Raw genomic sequence first — 16,852 nt, 5'->3', positions numbered from 1 at the left:
TCTTTAAAGTTAAGACTAGTTTAAAGTTATCTTCCTTCAAAAATAAGGACATTTCAATGTGACCCCAAACTTTTGAACGGTAGTGTATTTTGACTCCGTTTGTCCAAAGCTGTTTTACCGTCATCTAGTGTACACATATAAATTGTATTTTAAGCTGCATTCTAAATTAATCATTAAACTATGTAGAATATCGCAATTTATCGCCATACTGTATCATATAGTGAAGTCCTGGCCAATACACAGCCCTAATTATTATTGTATAAAAAATAGAACTTGTCAATGAGGTTAGACAACTACAATTTTGTTCTTTCAGTTAAACAGTTGCCTTTCATTATGTCTTCCAAGCTTGTGGTTATGGTTTTAGTTAAAGCATGCATACAGTTACAATATATATCACATAGTTCCATTTTCTCATTAGAACATGTACGAAAAGGAGTAGGAAGAAGCAGAGCTATTCAATCCTACCCCTTTTCAATTTCAAAGCAATTTCTAACACATTTGTTAACTTCCTGTGCTCAATTTGTAAAAAAAAACAAATTAAATAAATAATCAACTCAGTTCTCATGAATATATAGTTAAGTAAGTTGTGATCCACATTATGAATAAGATTGTCTCATTTTTCATCCATCCATCCATCCATCCATTTTCTACCGCAGTAAGGTTCAAAATCTCCATGAGGGTTTTTTTCCCTTGTACTTTGTAAACACTTTGAGTTTGAACAGTTTCCAGTAAACTGGATCATATTAGTACATTGTTTTACTTCTTTGCTTAATCAATTCCATACCTTAATTCCACATACTGATATGCTAAAGCAGGGGTGTCAAACTCAAATACAGAGTGGGCTAAAATTTAAAACTGAACAAAGCCGCGGGCCAAGGTTGAACAAATTAACCTTTTAATAGGGACCCAAACACGTTTTGCATTGAATATTGAACAAGAAGGCTTACTTCATAGTGACATGCAAAATCGAGTTTCAAATAATAATAATAATAAAAAAATATCAATGGCATATCAAATACAATTTAAATAAAAATTGAATGCCTCTTTTCTATTTGCAGCCTTCTGAGGTAAATATCAACATTAACTTTTTCCACAGGCTAATAAATTTGAAAATAAAATAACAATGAATAAACCAACCATTCAGGACTTTAAACTGCTCAGTTTGCAACACACTGATCTAATCTGATGTGCCCAAGCCAGATACCTGGCATCTTTTCTTGGATGCTAGTTCATTAATGTCGGGGCTCAGGCTTTGAGCTGAGGCAACCTTCATTATCGAACGAAGGTGTTCATCAGTCATTATATCTCGTAGTCCACCCGGACCACAGTCTTGGGGGCCTGCCTTAAAGGCACTGCCTTTAACATCCTCTACGAGCTGTCGTCACCTCCGCTTTTCATCCATTCTAACAACATGCCGGCCCAGTCACAAGATATGTGCGGCTTCTGTACGCACACACGTGAATGCAACGCACACTTGATCAACAGCAATACAGGTTACACTGAGGGTGTCCGTATAACCAACTTTAACACTGTTAGGAATATACGCCACACTGTGAATCCACACCAAACAAGAATGACAAACACATTTCGGGAGAACATCCGCACCGTAACACGACATAAACACAACTAAACAAATACCCAGAACCCTTTGCAGTTCTAACTCTTTCGGGACGCTACAAAATACCCCCCCCCCCCCCCCACACACACACACACCTTGTAGCGTCCCGGAAGAGTTAGTGCTGCAAAGGATTCTGGGTATTTGTTACGTTGTGTTTATGTTGTGTTACGTTGCGGATGTTCTCCCGAAATGTGTTTGTCATTCTTGTTTGGTATGTATTCACAGTGTGGCGTATATTTCTAACAGTGTTAAAGTTGTTTATACGTCCACCCTCAGTGTAACCTGTATTGCTGTTGATCAAGTGTGCGTTGCATTCACATGTGTGCGTGCAGAAGCCGCACATATTATGTGACTGGGCCAGCACTCGTTGGACTGGATGAAAAGTGGACGTGACGATTTTTGGGAGGGGCACTGAAATTTGGGAGTCTCCCGGGAGGGTTGGCAAGTATGAGAATTAGAGGTGAAAGCGGTGTTACCGCGGCACCGCCGCTGTATATAGTCGGCGGGCCAGCTCTAGTGTTAATATGATATCGTGTCAGGGGCCATGTGAAATTACACGGCGGGCCAAATTTGGCCCGCGGGCCAGAGTTTGACACCCATGTGCTAAAGGCTTCAAGCGTTGTGCATGTATACAAATGTTTTAAGTCAAAATGTCCTTAAATTGATATCTTCTCTTTTGTTAAGAATTGTTGTACACTCTGGGTAGCATAAGGTAGACTCTTCTGATGGCAATGCGTCAAAGAAAAGGAAAGTCAAATTAGACATCGCAAAATGCTGATAAAGTCAGAAAGTCCAACCGCACTGGCCACTTGCTTGGTGTAAGCTGTTCGATGGTTCTGACCATCACCTTCATACCAGACATCGTGGTCACCAAACTGCTGGACTTAGGCCTCCCCACACCCACCTGTCTTTGGATTAAGGACTTCCTGACCAACCGAACCCAGACAGTGAAACTCGGCCCCCATCTCTCCTCCTCCCGCACACTCAGCATCGGCTCTCCACAGGGCTGTGTGCTGAGTCCTTTGCTGTATTCCCTCTACACCCATGACTGTAGTCCAGCCCACCCGGAGAACACCATCACAGAATTTGCCGATGACACAACGGTGGTTGGACCCATTACAGGGGGGGATGAGTCTGCATACAGAGATGAGGTCCTGAAACTTTAAGCGTGGTGTTCAGTGAATAACCTGGCACTGAACACCACCAAAACCAAGGAACTCATCTTTGACTTCAGGAAAAACACTGCAGACCCCGCCCCCCTCTACATCAACGGCGAGGAGGTGGAGAGAGTAAGCTCTTTCAAGTTCCTCGGCACCCTCATATCTGCTGACCTCTCCTGGACCCCAAATACAACTGTGGTCATCCGGAAGGCCCAACGGAGACTCCACTTCCTAAGGGTACTGAGGAGAACAGACTGGAGAGGCAGCTGATGGTGACCTTCTATCGCTCGGCTGTCGAGAGCCTGCTGACGTACTGCATAACAGTGTCGTACGCCAGCTGCACTGAAGCAGACAAAAAGGCGATTCAGAGGGTCATAAAGTCTGCACAAAAAATCATCGGCTGCCCCTCCCCTCCCTGAAGGATTTACACAACTCCCGTTGCCTCAACAGAGCAAAAAACATCACCAAGGACAGTACACACCCTGGCTTCCACCTGTTCGACCTGCTACCATCAGGCAGGCGCTACAGGTGCATCAGAGCCAGAACAAACAGGTTCAGAGACAGCTTCTTTCCCAGAGCTGTCACCATCTTGAACTCTAACTTATGATAAATAATTCACCCCTATACAATATCCTACCCTAATACCCTACTGTGCAATATTACCCTTCGAGTGCAATACATCCGACACTGATTGTTATCACTCCGGTACTCTTGTCTTGTTCTGTATATTGTACAGTATTTTGTATATTGTACAGGATTGCTTATTATTTTTATTGGATATTAGTCTATTTATTTCAATTCTTAGTTTTATCTTTATTACTTCTTGTGTAATTTATTTTTATCCCATATTTGTTCCCACTACCGCACCTTAAAGTTGGAGTCCTTAATCTCGTTATATGCAAATATAATGACAATAAAGTCCATTCTATTCTATTCTATTCTATTCTTCAAGATGTGAAAGGATCAGCTACTATAAAAAAGACTTTAATAACTAAGCAGCATGGTGGTCTCAGTATTGAGACAACAGGGATCTGATGCCATGAAATAGACAGTGACAATTAGGCGGCATACCGGTCTCAGTATTGGGTCAACACAGATCTACTAATATGAAATAGACAGTGATAACTAAGCAGCATGGAGGTCTCGGTATTGAGACTAATATGAAATGAGAAGTAATAATGTGATAATTTACTCATTTATTTATTTATTCACTGTTGTGTTATGGATTGAGTAGAAACAGTATTAAAATTACTATGATACAAAAAAGGGTAAGATCAATTAAACTCTGCTTCCTCATGCTCCTTTTCAGACACGCTGTAATGAGAATTAAATATGTGATGTATCATATTGTAATTTTATGCATGTTTGAAATAAACTAACACCATAACCATAACTAAGCAGTGTAGTGGTCTCATTATTGAGACAACACAGATCTGTTGCTATGAAACAGACAGTGATACCTAAGCAGCGTAGAGTTTTCAGTTTTGAGACTACTATGTAATGAAAACTGATATAAAGCAGCATAGTGATCTCATTATTGAGATAACACGGATCTGTTGATATGAAATAGACAGTGATAACTAAGCAGAGTAGAGTTTTCATTATTAAGACCACTATGAAATGGAAAATGATAACCAAGCAGCGTAGTGGTCTAATTATTGCGACAACGCGGATCTGTTGTTATGAAATAGACACTGATGACTTAGCAGCGTAGAGTTTTATTATTGAGTCTACTATAAAAAAGAATGTGATAACTAAGCAGCAAAGTGGTCTCATAATTGAGACAACACAGATCTGATGCTAATAAATAGACAGTTATAACTTAGCACCGTAGAGTTTTCAATATTGAGTCTACTCTGAAATGGAAAGTTATAACCAAGCAGCATAATGGTCTCATTATTAAGACAACACAGAGCTGGTGCTATGAAATAGACAGTGATAACTAAGCAGTGTAGAGTTGTCAGTATTGAGACTACTATGAAATGGAAACTGATAACTAAGCAGCGTAGTGGTCTAATTATTGAGACAACACAGATCTGTTAGGAAATAAACACTGATGACTTAGCAGCATAGAGTTTTAGTATTGAGTCTACTATAAAAACAATGTGATAACTAAGCAGCATGGTGGTCTCATTATTGAGACAACACAGATCTGTGCTATGAAATAGACAGTGATAACTAAGCAGTGTAGAGTTGTCAGTATTGAGACAACTATGAAATGGTAACTGATAATTAAGCAGCGTAGTGGTCTCATTATTGAGACAACACAGATCTGTTGCTATGAAATAGACAGTGATAACTTAGCAGCGTAGCGTTTTCAATATTGAGTCTACTTTGAAATGGAAAGTGATAACCAAGCAACATAGTGGTCTCCTCATTAAGACAACTTGGATCTGTTGCTATGAAAAAGACAGTGATAACTAAGTAGAGTTGTCAGTATTGAGACTACTATGAAGTGGAAAATGATAACCAAGCGGCATAGTGGTCTCATTGGTGGTCTCAGTGCTCCTTCCAGTGTGCAAGACAACCACAGGGATAAAGTAAAGGAATATTTGTCTTACTGTTTAATTTTAGTCTGACTTGAATTGAATCTTTGGATTACTGTATTTAATGCGTGCTTCATGTGTTCTGTGACTGACTCAGATGTTTATTTAGCTACAAGTGGAGTAACAAAGGCGTCATGACCGAGGACCTCCTGTGTCTTCTAAGTAATACTCACAGAGGGTCGTAGAAGCAGGTCCATATCTGTACTTGATGCCATAGGCTGAATAAAGCGCTGTGACTGCATTGTGAGCTGCCGACTCCTGCCAGAGTGACACACCCAATAGGTGAGCAGATGGTTGACCCGGCCGTTAATTGAGTGTGTCCTCACCACGCAGTTGAAGTTGGGGATGGTGGCGTACTTGTAAGAGTACGGGTAGAGGAGCATTTGGGCGTAGGCGTGGATGGAGATGTAGGCTTTGACCCGCTTCTTGTGCTTGCGCAGGAACTTGGCCACCGCCCTGACCTCAGGTTCAGACTCGGGGAAGGGGCCGCAGTACGTGTCATCGCAGGGGTGGGACGACGCTCCCTCTTCTGCGGGTGGGGGGGGGGAAACCATCTTGTAACTATTGTTTGTTGTTAAATGACAATACTATATAAATGCATGTAAATGGGCCCTATTATGCAAAACCATCTTTTCTTACCTATTGGTACCCGTTTTTGTATATTTGGGATCTGCATAAGTCACAAAAATGTGAACTTAAAACACGGAGGCATCGCAAAGATATTTATAAAACAATCTTGCTTCTTCCAAACTTGCTCCAAATAACCCTTAGTTACGTAAGTAGATATCTCCATATATGGTAAAGGTATATCCAAAGCGTTTTGCCCGAGTCCGCCATTTTTTATCGAGTTGTAGTACAAAGTTGTAGTCACTGATTGACTGTTGTGGGGCAGACTAGCTCATACATGCATCTAAAGTAGAGTCTAACTTATATCTGTCAGTAGACTCCATATGGAACCACTAAAAAGTACAACATGGCGGACGAGGTGGGGAAGCAGTGGAAGTGGGCTTGACCTGAAGGAGGACTTCAGCATGTAAATAAGACCGCCCACAAAACGGGGCATTCTGAAGAGACAGTCAGAAAGCGGCTTTAAGATGGTCTGTAAAACAACATTTAAGCAATATTTAGACCAGAAACCACCATTACATGTTATGTAAACCACAAGGAAGTGTTTTAGATATAGAAAAAAAAACTTAATATGACCCCTTTCATGTAGTCAGTGTACAGCCTGTATTAGAATCTGATTATAGTCGCGAGGGTTGTACGGAAGAACGGTACTAATGAAGTACCGCGGTACTAATGAATTAAAAATGGTACTACCCTCTACCCTTGAAAAATATCAGTACTTTTTTATTTCATGGACGTGATGCCGCGCGCGCCGTGGTGACATTGCTGGTGATATGAGCCGAGGCGCATATCACGAGTCAACACACACATACAGCGCTTGCAAGCAAAAACAGGAGGACAGAAGAGGGAGAATGGATGAATTATGGCTTTAAAACTAACGATAAAGGTGGCGCTAAAAACACTGAAGCTATACTCTGCTAACGGTGCTTTAAAACAGTAAGGAAGGGATTCATATGGGCCCCATTCCTGGGTGGATCTCAGATGGGGGGAGGGGGGGCTAATAATTTTGCAATGCAGTCTGCTGAAAATGATGGGAAATGCCACTCTACATAGCAACTGATGCTTTGGTCAAATTTGGAATTGCCACAAAACATATTTTAAGATAATCAAGACTCTCCTGCCATCTGGCGGTTAAAGTGGATAATGCACCCGCAAATTTGTCACACTTCATATGTCAGGTAAACCGTGACGAATGGGGCCAAATGAATGCCCTTCCTGTTGTAGCTAGCGTGTTTTAGTTACTTCTAAATCAATACTCCTTGGCTCCATTGCGAACAAATAAACTACGTTTCTTAAAAATATCATCCCGCAAGACGAGGAATAGCTAAACATGCTTCACTACACACAATAGCTAACCGCTAACAGCAAGTGAGTGCTCCTGAATGTGAACAAATAGGTGGATCTACACAAAGGATACCAAGTACTAGACCCTATATAGTCAATACTAGAATGATTACATCATTTTTTATTATCACAAAATCTTTTGTCTTTATTTTATTACTTATGAACTCAGAAAATATGTCCCTGGACACAGGTGAACTTTATGTATGACCAATGCATGACCCTGTACACTGCAAAAAAAAAAAGCTGTCAAAATGTAAGATAAATAGACTAGATTTTAGGAAAAAAATACTCAAAACTAGTGAAATTAACTAGTTGCATGGACAGATAATTTTACTTGATAAGACATCCTAAATTAAGATTTGTATTTCTAGAAATAAGCAAGACTTTTAAGCTAGAAATAAGTATTTTATTCTGGCATTATTCAACTTGCAATTAAGTATCCTGGAGATGTTGCAGAATCTTTAAAAAAAATAATTCTGTGTGGGGAGAAACCAAATAATCTTATTCAAATAGCAATTTTGTCAATTTTGTTATTTTCAAACTAGATTTAATAAAATAATAAATGTATTAATTAATTTAATAAATATAATTATTTATGCTAACATTAAGATTAGTCATGACAAAAATAGGTAAATAGCTCTTCAAACTATGGAAATGTTTAGAAATGAAATCTTAAATCCTGGCAAGTTGCAAATAATTTGCAGTGTAACTACTTGGTATGGCTCCAAACGCAAATTTGTAGTATCAGCCAAAACTCATGTGAAGTATCCAAACGGAAGAATGAGTGCTTATTACATTTGAACAGAAGTGTAGATAGAACATGTTAGAACAGAAAGTGAGCAGATATTAACATTAAATGAACAAGTATTTTAATAATCCATCCATATTTTACGCTTGTCCCTCATAATTTTGACAAAATAATACCATGAAAAAATAACACAATATGTTACTGCATATGTCAGCAGCCAAATTACGAGCCTTTGTTTGCTTACTTACTACTAAAAAAGAAGTTGTCTAGTTCGGTGATCCTCAAACTGTGGTACGTGTACCAGTAGTTGTACGCACGGTCCATCTAGTGGTATGCCAAAAATCACTTGATTAAACTACAGTGTTTTTTTTCCCTATATTCAACACAGTGTTAGTGTTCAAACTGTGTGTAATGTTACAGTGGTCAAAAATATTTCAATATATTCGTTAAATAAAACATCTGCCTTGTTTTTAATGAATATTTAGGCCTAATACGCTACTGTATTTTAATGTTGGTTATTGTTGTGGTACGTGGAGAGCCAAGTGTTTTCTCAGGTGGTACTTGGTGAAAAAAGTTTATGAACCTCTGGTCACTATGTTACTTAATGCCAACATTGTTCTTTGATTGTAATAAGAAATGTGTGTTTAATGTATTATAAGATGTTCTGTTAAAATTAAGACAATAATGAATTTTTTGTGTGGTGCCCTTTTATTTTTAAATGTATATAAAAGTATCGAAATACATTTTAGTACTGGTACCAAAAGATTGGTATTGGGACAACCCTAATAGCCGCATATATGCACTGTCTATTGGACAGATAGTCAACTGGATATTCTAATTTCTTCTCTTGGAGGTGTGTTTTGGGCTTCATGTTGGAAAACTGCCATGACAGTTTCTGCTTTACAATGTCACATGGCATGTTTTTTTTCTCTCAAAGAACCACAGCTCTACCAGTGCTGGCAGCACTCATGCATCCCCAGACCATGCCACTACCAACACCATGCTTGACTGTAGACAAGCTACAATTATCTTGCTATTGATACAATAATGTTTGTGTGTCAAGCTGCACACTGACTACTCTGAAGTATATCCAATTTTGCTTTCTATATACAAATCCCGTTTCCATATGAGTTGGGAAATTGTGTTAGATGTAAATATAAACGGAATACAATGATTTGCGAATCATTTTCAACCCATATTCAGTTGAATATGCTACAAAGACAACATATTTGATGTTCAAACTGATAAACATTTTTTTTGCAAATAATCATTAACTTTAGAATTTGATGCCAGCAACACGTGACAAAGTAGTTGGGAAAGGTGGCAATAAACACTGATAAAGTTGAGGAATGCTCATCAAACACTTATTTGGAACATCCCACAGGTGAATAGGCAAATTGGGAACAAGTGGGTGCCATGATTGGGTATAAAAGTAGATTCCATGAAATGCTCAGTCATTCACAAACAAGGATGGGGCGAGGGTCACCACTTTGTCAACAAATGAGTGAGCAAATTGTTGAACAGTTGAAGAAAAACCTTTCTCAACCAGCTATTGCAAGGAATTTAAAGATTTCACCATCTACGGTCCGTAATCTTATCAAAGGGTTCAGAGAATCTGGAGAAATCACTGCACGTAAGCAGCTAAGCCCGTGACCTTCGATCCCTCAGGCTGTACTGCATCAACAAGCGACATCAGTGTGTAAAGGATATCACCACATGGGCTCAGGAAGACTTCAGAAACCCACTGTCAGTAACTACAGTTGGTCGCTACATCTGTAAGTGCAAGTTAAAACTCTCCTATGCAAGGCGAAAACCGTTTATCAACAACACCCAGAAACGCCGTCGGCTTCGCTGGGCCTGAGCTCATCTAAGATGGACTGATACAAAGTGGAAAAGTGTTCTGTGGTCTGACGAGTCCACATTTCAAATTGTTTTTGGAAACTGTGGACGTCGTGTCCTCCGGACCAAAGAGGAAAAGAACCATCCGGATTGTTATAGGCGCAAAGTTGAAAAGCCAGCATCTGTGATGGTATGGGGGTGTATTAGTGCCCAAGACATGGGTAACTTACACATATGTGAAGGCGCCATTAATGCTGAAAGGTACATACAGGTTTTGGAGCAACATATGTTGCCATCCAATATATATATATATATATATATATATATATATATATATATATATATATATATATATATATATATATATATATATATATATATATATACATATATACATATATATATATACATATATACATATATATATATATATATATATATATATATATATATATATATATATATATATATATATATATATATATATATATATATATAACGTTGCCATCCAAGCAACGTTGCCATGAAATTCTAAGTTAATTATTATTTGCAAAAAAATAAAGTTTATGAGTTTGAACATCAAATATCTTGTCTTTGTAGTGCATTCAATTGAATATTGGTTGAAAAGGATTTGCAAATCATTGTATTCCGTTTATATTTACATCTAACACAATTTCCCAACTCATATGGAAACGGGGTTTGTACAACCAAACTATTGGATTCATTGTGAGCGTGTAGCCATGAGGTTTGCACGTGTCACAGCTGTGTCACAAACACCCAAATTACTTTTTTTATTTATTACATCGCTCCTTTGTGACTCTTGGCGCCTTTATGACTAGACGGTTTTGATCCTTCTGGCCTCTCCCTCTCCTTTACTGACTCTTCTACAATAAAGTCATATTTCCCAATAAAGCTAAAGTATGGTCGCTAATTAGCAAACATCAGTATGGATAACAAGGAGGAAAGGATCTCTGAAAGCACTGACAGGAGGGAGTTTTCCAACACGGCCAAAGCAGACTATCCAAGGAGGGTAAGTTGAAAGCGGGAACGGCAGCTTTGACACATGTTGAGGGTTCGCAGTCAACATTTACCGGTTGTTTCAGCCACACCAGCAATGGCATCAGGGCAAGGCTACAGAGGGCGGCCACCACAGACCGGGTGGCCTCAAGCGGGCCCTCTACTACAGCGAGAACACCAACAGAGAGCTGGCCGCCCAAAACGTCGCCTTGAGGGAGCAGATGGACAGTGATCGCAGACGACACCACGAGGACAGGCAGAAGCTTCACAAGGCTCTGGACGAAGCTCGGACAGGACGCACCACGCCGGAGATGGAACAAAAGCTCCGGGAAAAGGAGAACGAGATGAGCACCCTGAAGAACGCGCTGGCCGTGGCTCAGGCGGAAACGGTGCAGGCCCGGAAGTACTGGATGGAGGAGCACGAGCTGCTGAAGGCCAGGGAGGACGGCTCTGAGAGCATGGTGGCGGCGGTGAACGCCGAGTGGCAGCAGTGTTGGGTGCTGCGCGAGCAGGAGACGGCGGCCCAGCTGCAGGCTCAGTGGGAGAACATGCAGTGGCAGATCGAGGAAATGGAGGCCCTTTTCAACTCCAAGCTGGAGAACATGCAGAGACACAGCATGGACACCTCTGACTACTTCAAGACGGAGATGGAGCGCCTGCAGTGGCACATGGGCTGCAGCATGCAGGAGAAGGACGAGATCGTCGCAAAGCTGACCAATGAGAACTGCATCCTCGTAGCGGAGAACGGCGCCGTGTCTGGCCAGCTTCTCAAACTTGAAGAAGAGACGGCGGAGCTGCAACAACGTCTCTACTCTCTGACGGAGGAGCTGAAAGCGAAGCCGGAAGCCAAGAAGGCTGCTGTTGGCGAGGAGCCGCCCGCAGCTGTAACCTCCATCAAGGAGACAGACCAGGAGCTCCAAGAGGCTGTGGAGCTGCAGTTAGACCAGGAGCTCCAAGAGGCTGTGGAGCTGCAGTTAAATCAGGACGAGGTGAGTAACCTCCAGGTCTCTCTGGAAGCATCCAGGAAGGAAACGGCCAACGTCAGGAAGTACTGGATGGAGGAGTGTGAGCAGCTCAGAAAGACGGCGGCGGAGAACACCAAAAACACGGTCGCCACCATCGACGCGGAGTGGCAGCTCTTTAAAAGCGAGTGGGAGCGCATGCAGACGCACATGAGGCAGACCTTGCAGGGGAAGGAGGACCTGCTTGCCAAACTGCAGCAGGAAAACTCTTCACTGGCGGCACAGAACATGAAGATGACATCACAAATGCAAAATTGTCAACTAAAAGACACGGAGGAGCTGCGGAAAGATGTGTTGGAGGGTCAGTCGAAAGCTGAGGATGCGCTTCAAACAAGCATTTTGTAAACAGTCTGCAAAAGTATTTGAGTTGTTGAAAACTGGTCAAAAAAACTCTTGAGGTCATACGAACGCAGTTGGGACCGCCATCTTGTTTGTCCACTTCATCTCAGTGAGCGGCGAAAATACTTTTTTGTTTGTGTGATGCAATCACAGAAGTGTGCCAGTGATGTCACAGAGGACATGTGTGATGATAACCATAGATCCATTGCTGTCCTGAACACCCAGTACAATATGACCGAGTCAAGGAAAATTCATCTACTGTCGCTTATATAATCAAAGGATAAGCAGAGATTGTGTTTTTTAAAAAACATTATTATGACTGTTAAATGTTACTTTAAAGATGTGCTTCTCAATTATTTTTTGTTATGCCCCCCACTCTGCCAGGACTATAAACAGTATCATTTGTCTATACAATTGTTATAAGTACACCTCTGCCTAACATTGTATTCTTAGCAATGTTATAGAAAACAAAGAAATATTGAAAAATAATACATTTATTATTTTTACATATTTTACATTATACAAATTTAAAGTGCATCAAAAGGTCGGGAATTCAAAAAAATAAACTATTCAAACTTGAACCATTTGATACCATTTGATGATGAAAAATAAAATTAAACTCCATAAATGATTTTTAAAAAATAAAAATTGTTCAGCAACATTAACGCAAGAACACAATATATAAAACACTTGAATATAAAAAAAAAAAATTTGTGCTGTTTTGTTTTTTTTATCAAAATGAGAAATTAGGATTTAATGGCTACAATGAGCTTTTTAAAGGGGGTTTGAAGCATTTCCCCGGGATCACACACAACCCCCCGGCATTGCACCGCCCCCCCAGGGGGTCCGCCCTACTATTTGAGAAGAACTGCTTTAAACGTTGCCAATACATACATACTGTATGTAGATGGCATTATTTCCTCAGGTTCCCCTAAACTTGTGGAAACTGTTTTTGCGAAATATGCCTAAAGCATGGCGTCCGAACCGCCATCTTGATTGATAATAACCACAGATCTGTAAATTGAACACACTGTGATGCAGCAGTAGTGTAGCAACCAGAGCGCTTAACTAATGTGTTTTTAAAAATGTTTATGCTTGTATGACTGTTAAAAATATGAAAACGTTATTTAAAACTTAAGCACACAGTGTACGCAACACTTGTGGCAACAGTTTGACTGTGGACCTGCTGAGGGTTATACAACTTTTAAATTGGCACAGAAACACAGAATTCAAACGGCCATCTTTGTGATTTTTCCTCCATAGAAAGATACCAGTAATGGCAAAAAGTGTAATGACAACCACAGATTCATACATGGAATTTACTGCGATGCAGCGATACCATAGTAACCACAGCAGGCTAGTATAACTTGACAATATGAAAATGCTACTTCCAACATTACCCATGCATACAAATACAAACACTGGCAACCATAGTTTGACTCTGGAACGGACCACTTCATTTCTTATCACAAAATGTTGATTGGGGTGGAGACGAGATTTTCCACTGTTTAGTCAAGAGTATATGTTACAGGAAAAGTTGCACTAGGTAAAAAAGAGAATACAAATTGTTAGATTTTATTGAGACACGTATTTAAATGTATTTAAAATGGATGAACTGAGGAAGTAAATTTTGCCTTTATTACTTAGTGAATAAAGGTTTGCATAAATAAACTGTTGTGCCTGTGCATAGGTTTTATAGTAGTTATATTTTCCCATTCAACATTGACAGTACCTTTTATATTGGTCACACTCACCACACCATTTCACTTTCCAGTTTCTGTTAGCATCGACTCCTCTGCAATGGAACTTGCGGTTTTTAGATCGGGTCTTCCTCCAGAATCGATCCTATACATATAAGAAACACACCTTTAATGACTCTGAGGCTTACCTCAGAGGCTCTGGGGGTCCAATTAGGGTCGGCATGTACTGTTAAAGGCTTTCAGGGCGCTGTAATGTTGCTGCGTACTGTTTCTATTTAATGATTCATATTTCATGCTTTGCTCATATCGTACTTTGGTCCAGCTGAAGTGGTATCCATCCACGTTGAAGACGGGCATGATGTAGAAGTTGAGCTGGTTGAGCAATCGTCGTGTGTTTGGGTCATAGCGGTAGGAATTGATGGCCTGTAATATCACAGAAAAACACTTTGATCGGATTTATGGCCTTTGACAATAATCTTTATTCAACCAAAGTGTTCCAATGTCTTAAAAATGTACTATGTTACCAAAACTACTGTAAACCATTGATTAAACAATTGTGCTTAAAAAAACTAAATGTTCTACTTTTTTAATAAAATAAATAACCATGTATGCATACAACATGCTTGTAGTCATTTTGGGAAGACTGATTGTCCATTTCAACGGACAAGCCCAATAATAAACAATATTGGCTGATAATGTCAATGGACAAACCCAATGATAAAAAATATCGAGTGATAAGTCTCATCCATCTTTTGGTACTGTTTTGATGAGAAGGAAACTATATTTGTTGAAAAAAAAAACAAATGATCTACAACGTACAGCGGTTAACAGTTGTACGTTCTCACGTCCACCATAGTGGACATTTGACAAATGTGTTGCCACTGTTTTAAAAATGGACTATTTTACCAAAAGTACTTTTGGTGCGCAAATGGCTTGCTATTACATACTGGAGCAGCCATCTTGGGATGGTGAATTGTCAATTTCAATGGACAAACCCAAACAATAATTTTTTAATCCGTCATCTGATGTACTGTTTTGATGAGAAGAAAAAATGTTTTTGAAAGAAACAAACACATGATCAGCAGTTTATTGTAGTAAGCCCTCATGTCCACTACAGTGGACATTGAAAACAATGGTTCAGATTATTAAAAACAGACTATGTAATTAAAACCAATGATTAAACACTCGCACTTACGAGAAAACATCCAGTTTCTACTTTTCTAACAGACTAACTTCAAAGGTGCGCAAACGACATGCTAGAAGCTATTTAGGGAACTCTGATATGTCCATTTTAATGGACAAACCTGCAACGACAAACATGTAATTATTATTTCATCCGTTACGTTTTTTTCTGTTCGATGAGAAGAAAATGACATTTTTAAAACACAACTGATCTACAATGTACAGAAGTGAAGGCCATATGTCCACCACAGCGGACATGAGGCCCACATGTATTTTCAGCATCTTAAAAAAAGGGTCTGTATCTTATGAAACACTTTTACTTAGGAAACAACACTCAGTTTTTACCCCTTTAACACAATAACTTCCTTCTTTCATGCTCATACAACATTCTAGCAGCTGCCTTGGGAAGACTTATTGTCCATTTTAATGGACAAACCCCTACAAGGCAAATTCACCTGGAAAACCCCACAATGTCCTCTGGCCGTTTTGTAATGTGTGTTGAAGATTTTGGGATTAGAACTAATGCTGTGGATTGCATGTCCTTGTGTTCAGGAGTTTAATTAAATACACAGTGATGGAGTTGGCAATTCATCCTACAGCCTGGTTAGCATGGCTTTAAGTAGAATGACACACTGCCCTCTGGTGGCGCTAAGGGGTTACTACATGATGCTGTTGGCTTTACAATGCAATGCAAATATTCACAGCGTTTCATTTTTTCCACATTTTGTTATGTTACAACCTTATTTCAAAATGGAATGAAATCATTTTTGTCCTCAAAATTCCACACACAACACCCCATAACGACAATGTGTTTTTTAGAAATTGGAGTAGAATGACACTACCCTCTGGTGTCTGTGATGCTGTTTGCTTTAAAAACACAGTATTGTGTTCATGTAGTACTACCTCTTTGACGAACCACTGACAGAAAGCGGGGCCTATCCACTCCCTAGCGTGGACCCCGCAGTCGATCCAGACGGCTTTTTTCTGGGGGCGACTTCTCTTTCCTATCTGACAGGAGATGAGCGTTGTCACTTGATGTTGCTTTGACGTGTCTGCTTGTGTTTTGGCCCATTACCTGAAGGACATAAAGCGGTCGTCCCTCGTAGGACTTCCCAATGGAGAACATTTGGAGTAGTTCAGGATAAGTTGTGTTCATATCAAACATCCACGTCTGGATCTGGACACAGTGCATCAGAGCACAAATAGTAAATAGTGAGTTAGATCAGTGTTTTTCAACCTTTTTTGAGCAAAGGCACATGTTTTTCTTTGAAAAAATTCGGAAGGCACACCACCAGCAGAAAACATTAAAAAATAAAACTCAGCAGCCTATATTGACAATAAAAAGATGTTCTCGCTATTGTTGGATATATCTAAACCATAACCAACCATGCTTCACTATAGCTTGTCTCAAAGTAGGTGGACTGTCACGACTTATTTTGAGTTTTTTGGTGTTTTCCTGTGTGTAGTGTTTTTAGTTCTTGTCTTATGCTCCTATTTTGGTGGCTTTTCCTCTTTTTGTTGGGGTTTTCCTGTAGCAGTTTCATGTCTTCCCTGAACGCTATTCCCCGCACCTGCTTTGTTTTTGCAATCAAGACTATTTCAGTTGTGCTATCCTTCTTTGTGGGGACATTGTTGATTGTCATGTCATGTACGGATGTACTTTGTGGACGCCGTCTGCTCCACACGCTGTAAGTCTTTGCTGCAGTCCAG

General features: G+C 39.9%; 2 protein-coding genes and 1 long non-coding RNA gene across 3 annotated transcripts in view; 2 read left to right on the top strand and 1 right to left on the bottom strand.

The window, feature by feature from the left end:
- Positions 1-16,852, bottom strand: part of cpa6 (carboxypeptidase A6) — a 37,824-nt gene that overhangs the window by 1,148 nt on the left and 19,824 nt on the right. Inside the window, exons 5-10 of the mRNA XM_062021285.1 lie at positions 16,218-16,319; positions 16,046-16,150; positions 14,273-14,383; positions 14,015-14,105; positions 5,651-5,853; positions 5,498-5,582 (exon numbers count right to left, since the gene is read on the bottom strand). Coding sequence (XP_061877269.1) covers positions 5,498-5,582; positions 5,651-5,853; positions 14,015-14,105; positions 14,273-14,383; positions 16,046-16,150; positions 16,218-16,319 — 697 coding nt within the window. The remainder of the gene's footprint in view (positions 1-5,497; positions 5,583-5,650; positions 5,854-14,014; positions 14,106-14,272; positions 14,384-16,045; positions 16,151-16,217; positions 16,320-16,852) is intronic.
- The window catches only part of LOC133630047 (uncharacterized), a 45,460-nt gene that overhangs the window by 12,351 nt on the left and 16,257 nt on the right, over positions 1-16,852 (top strand). The gene's annotated exons all lie outside the window — the stretch shown is intronic.
- On the top strand, positions 10,724-15,181 carry LOC133630045 (golgin subfamily A member 6-like protein 22). Its single transcript, XM_062021284.1, has 2 exons — positions 10,724-10,912; positions 10,986-15,181. Exons 1-2 carry the CDS (start codon positions 10,829-10,831, stop codon positions 12,264-12,266), a joined length of 1,365 nt encoding a protein of 454 aa, XP_061877268.1. The 5' UTR covers positions 10,724-10,828; the 3' UTR covers positions 12,267-15,181.

This window comes from Entelurus aequoreus, linkage group LG15 (assembly GCF_033978785.1).
Source record: "Entelurus aequoreus isolate RoL-2023_Sb linkage group LG15, RoL_Eaeq_v1.1, whole genome shotgun sequence".
NCBI lineage: Eukaryota > Metazoa > Chordata > Actinopteri > Syngnathiformes > Syngnathidae > Entelurus > Entelurus aequoreus.
Note: the sequence above shows the minus strand (reverse complement) of the source record. Positions and strands in the feature narration are given on the sequence as shown.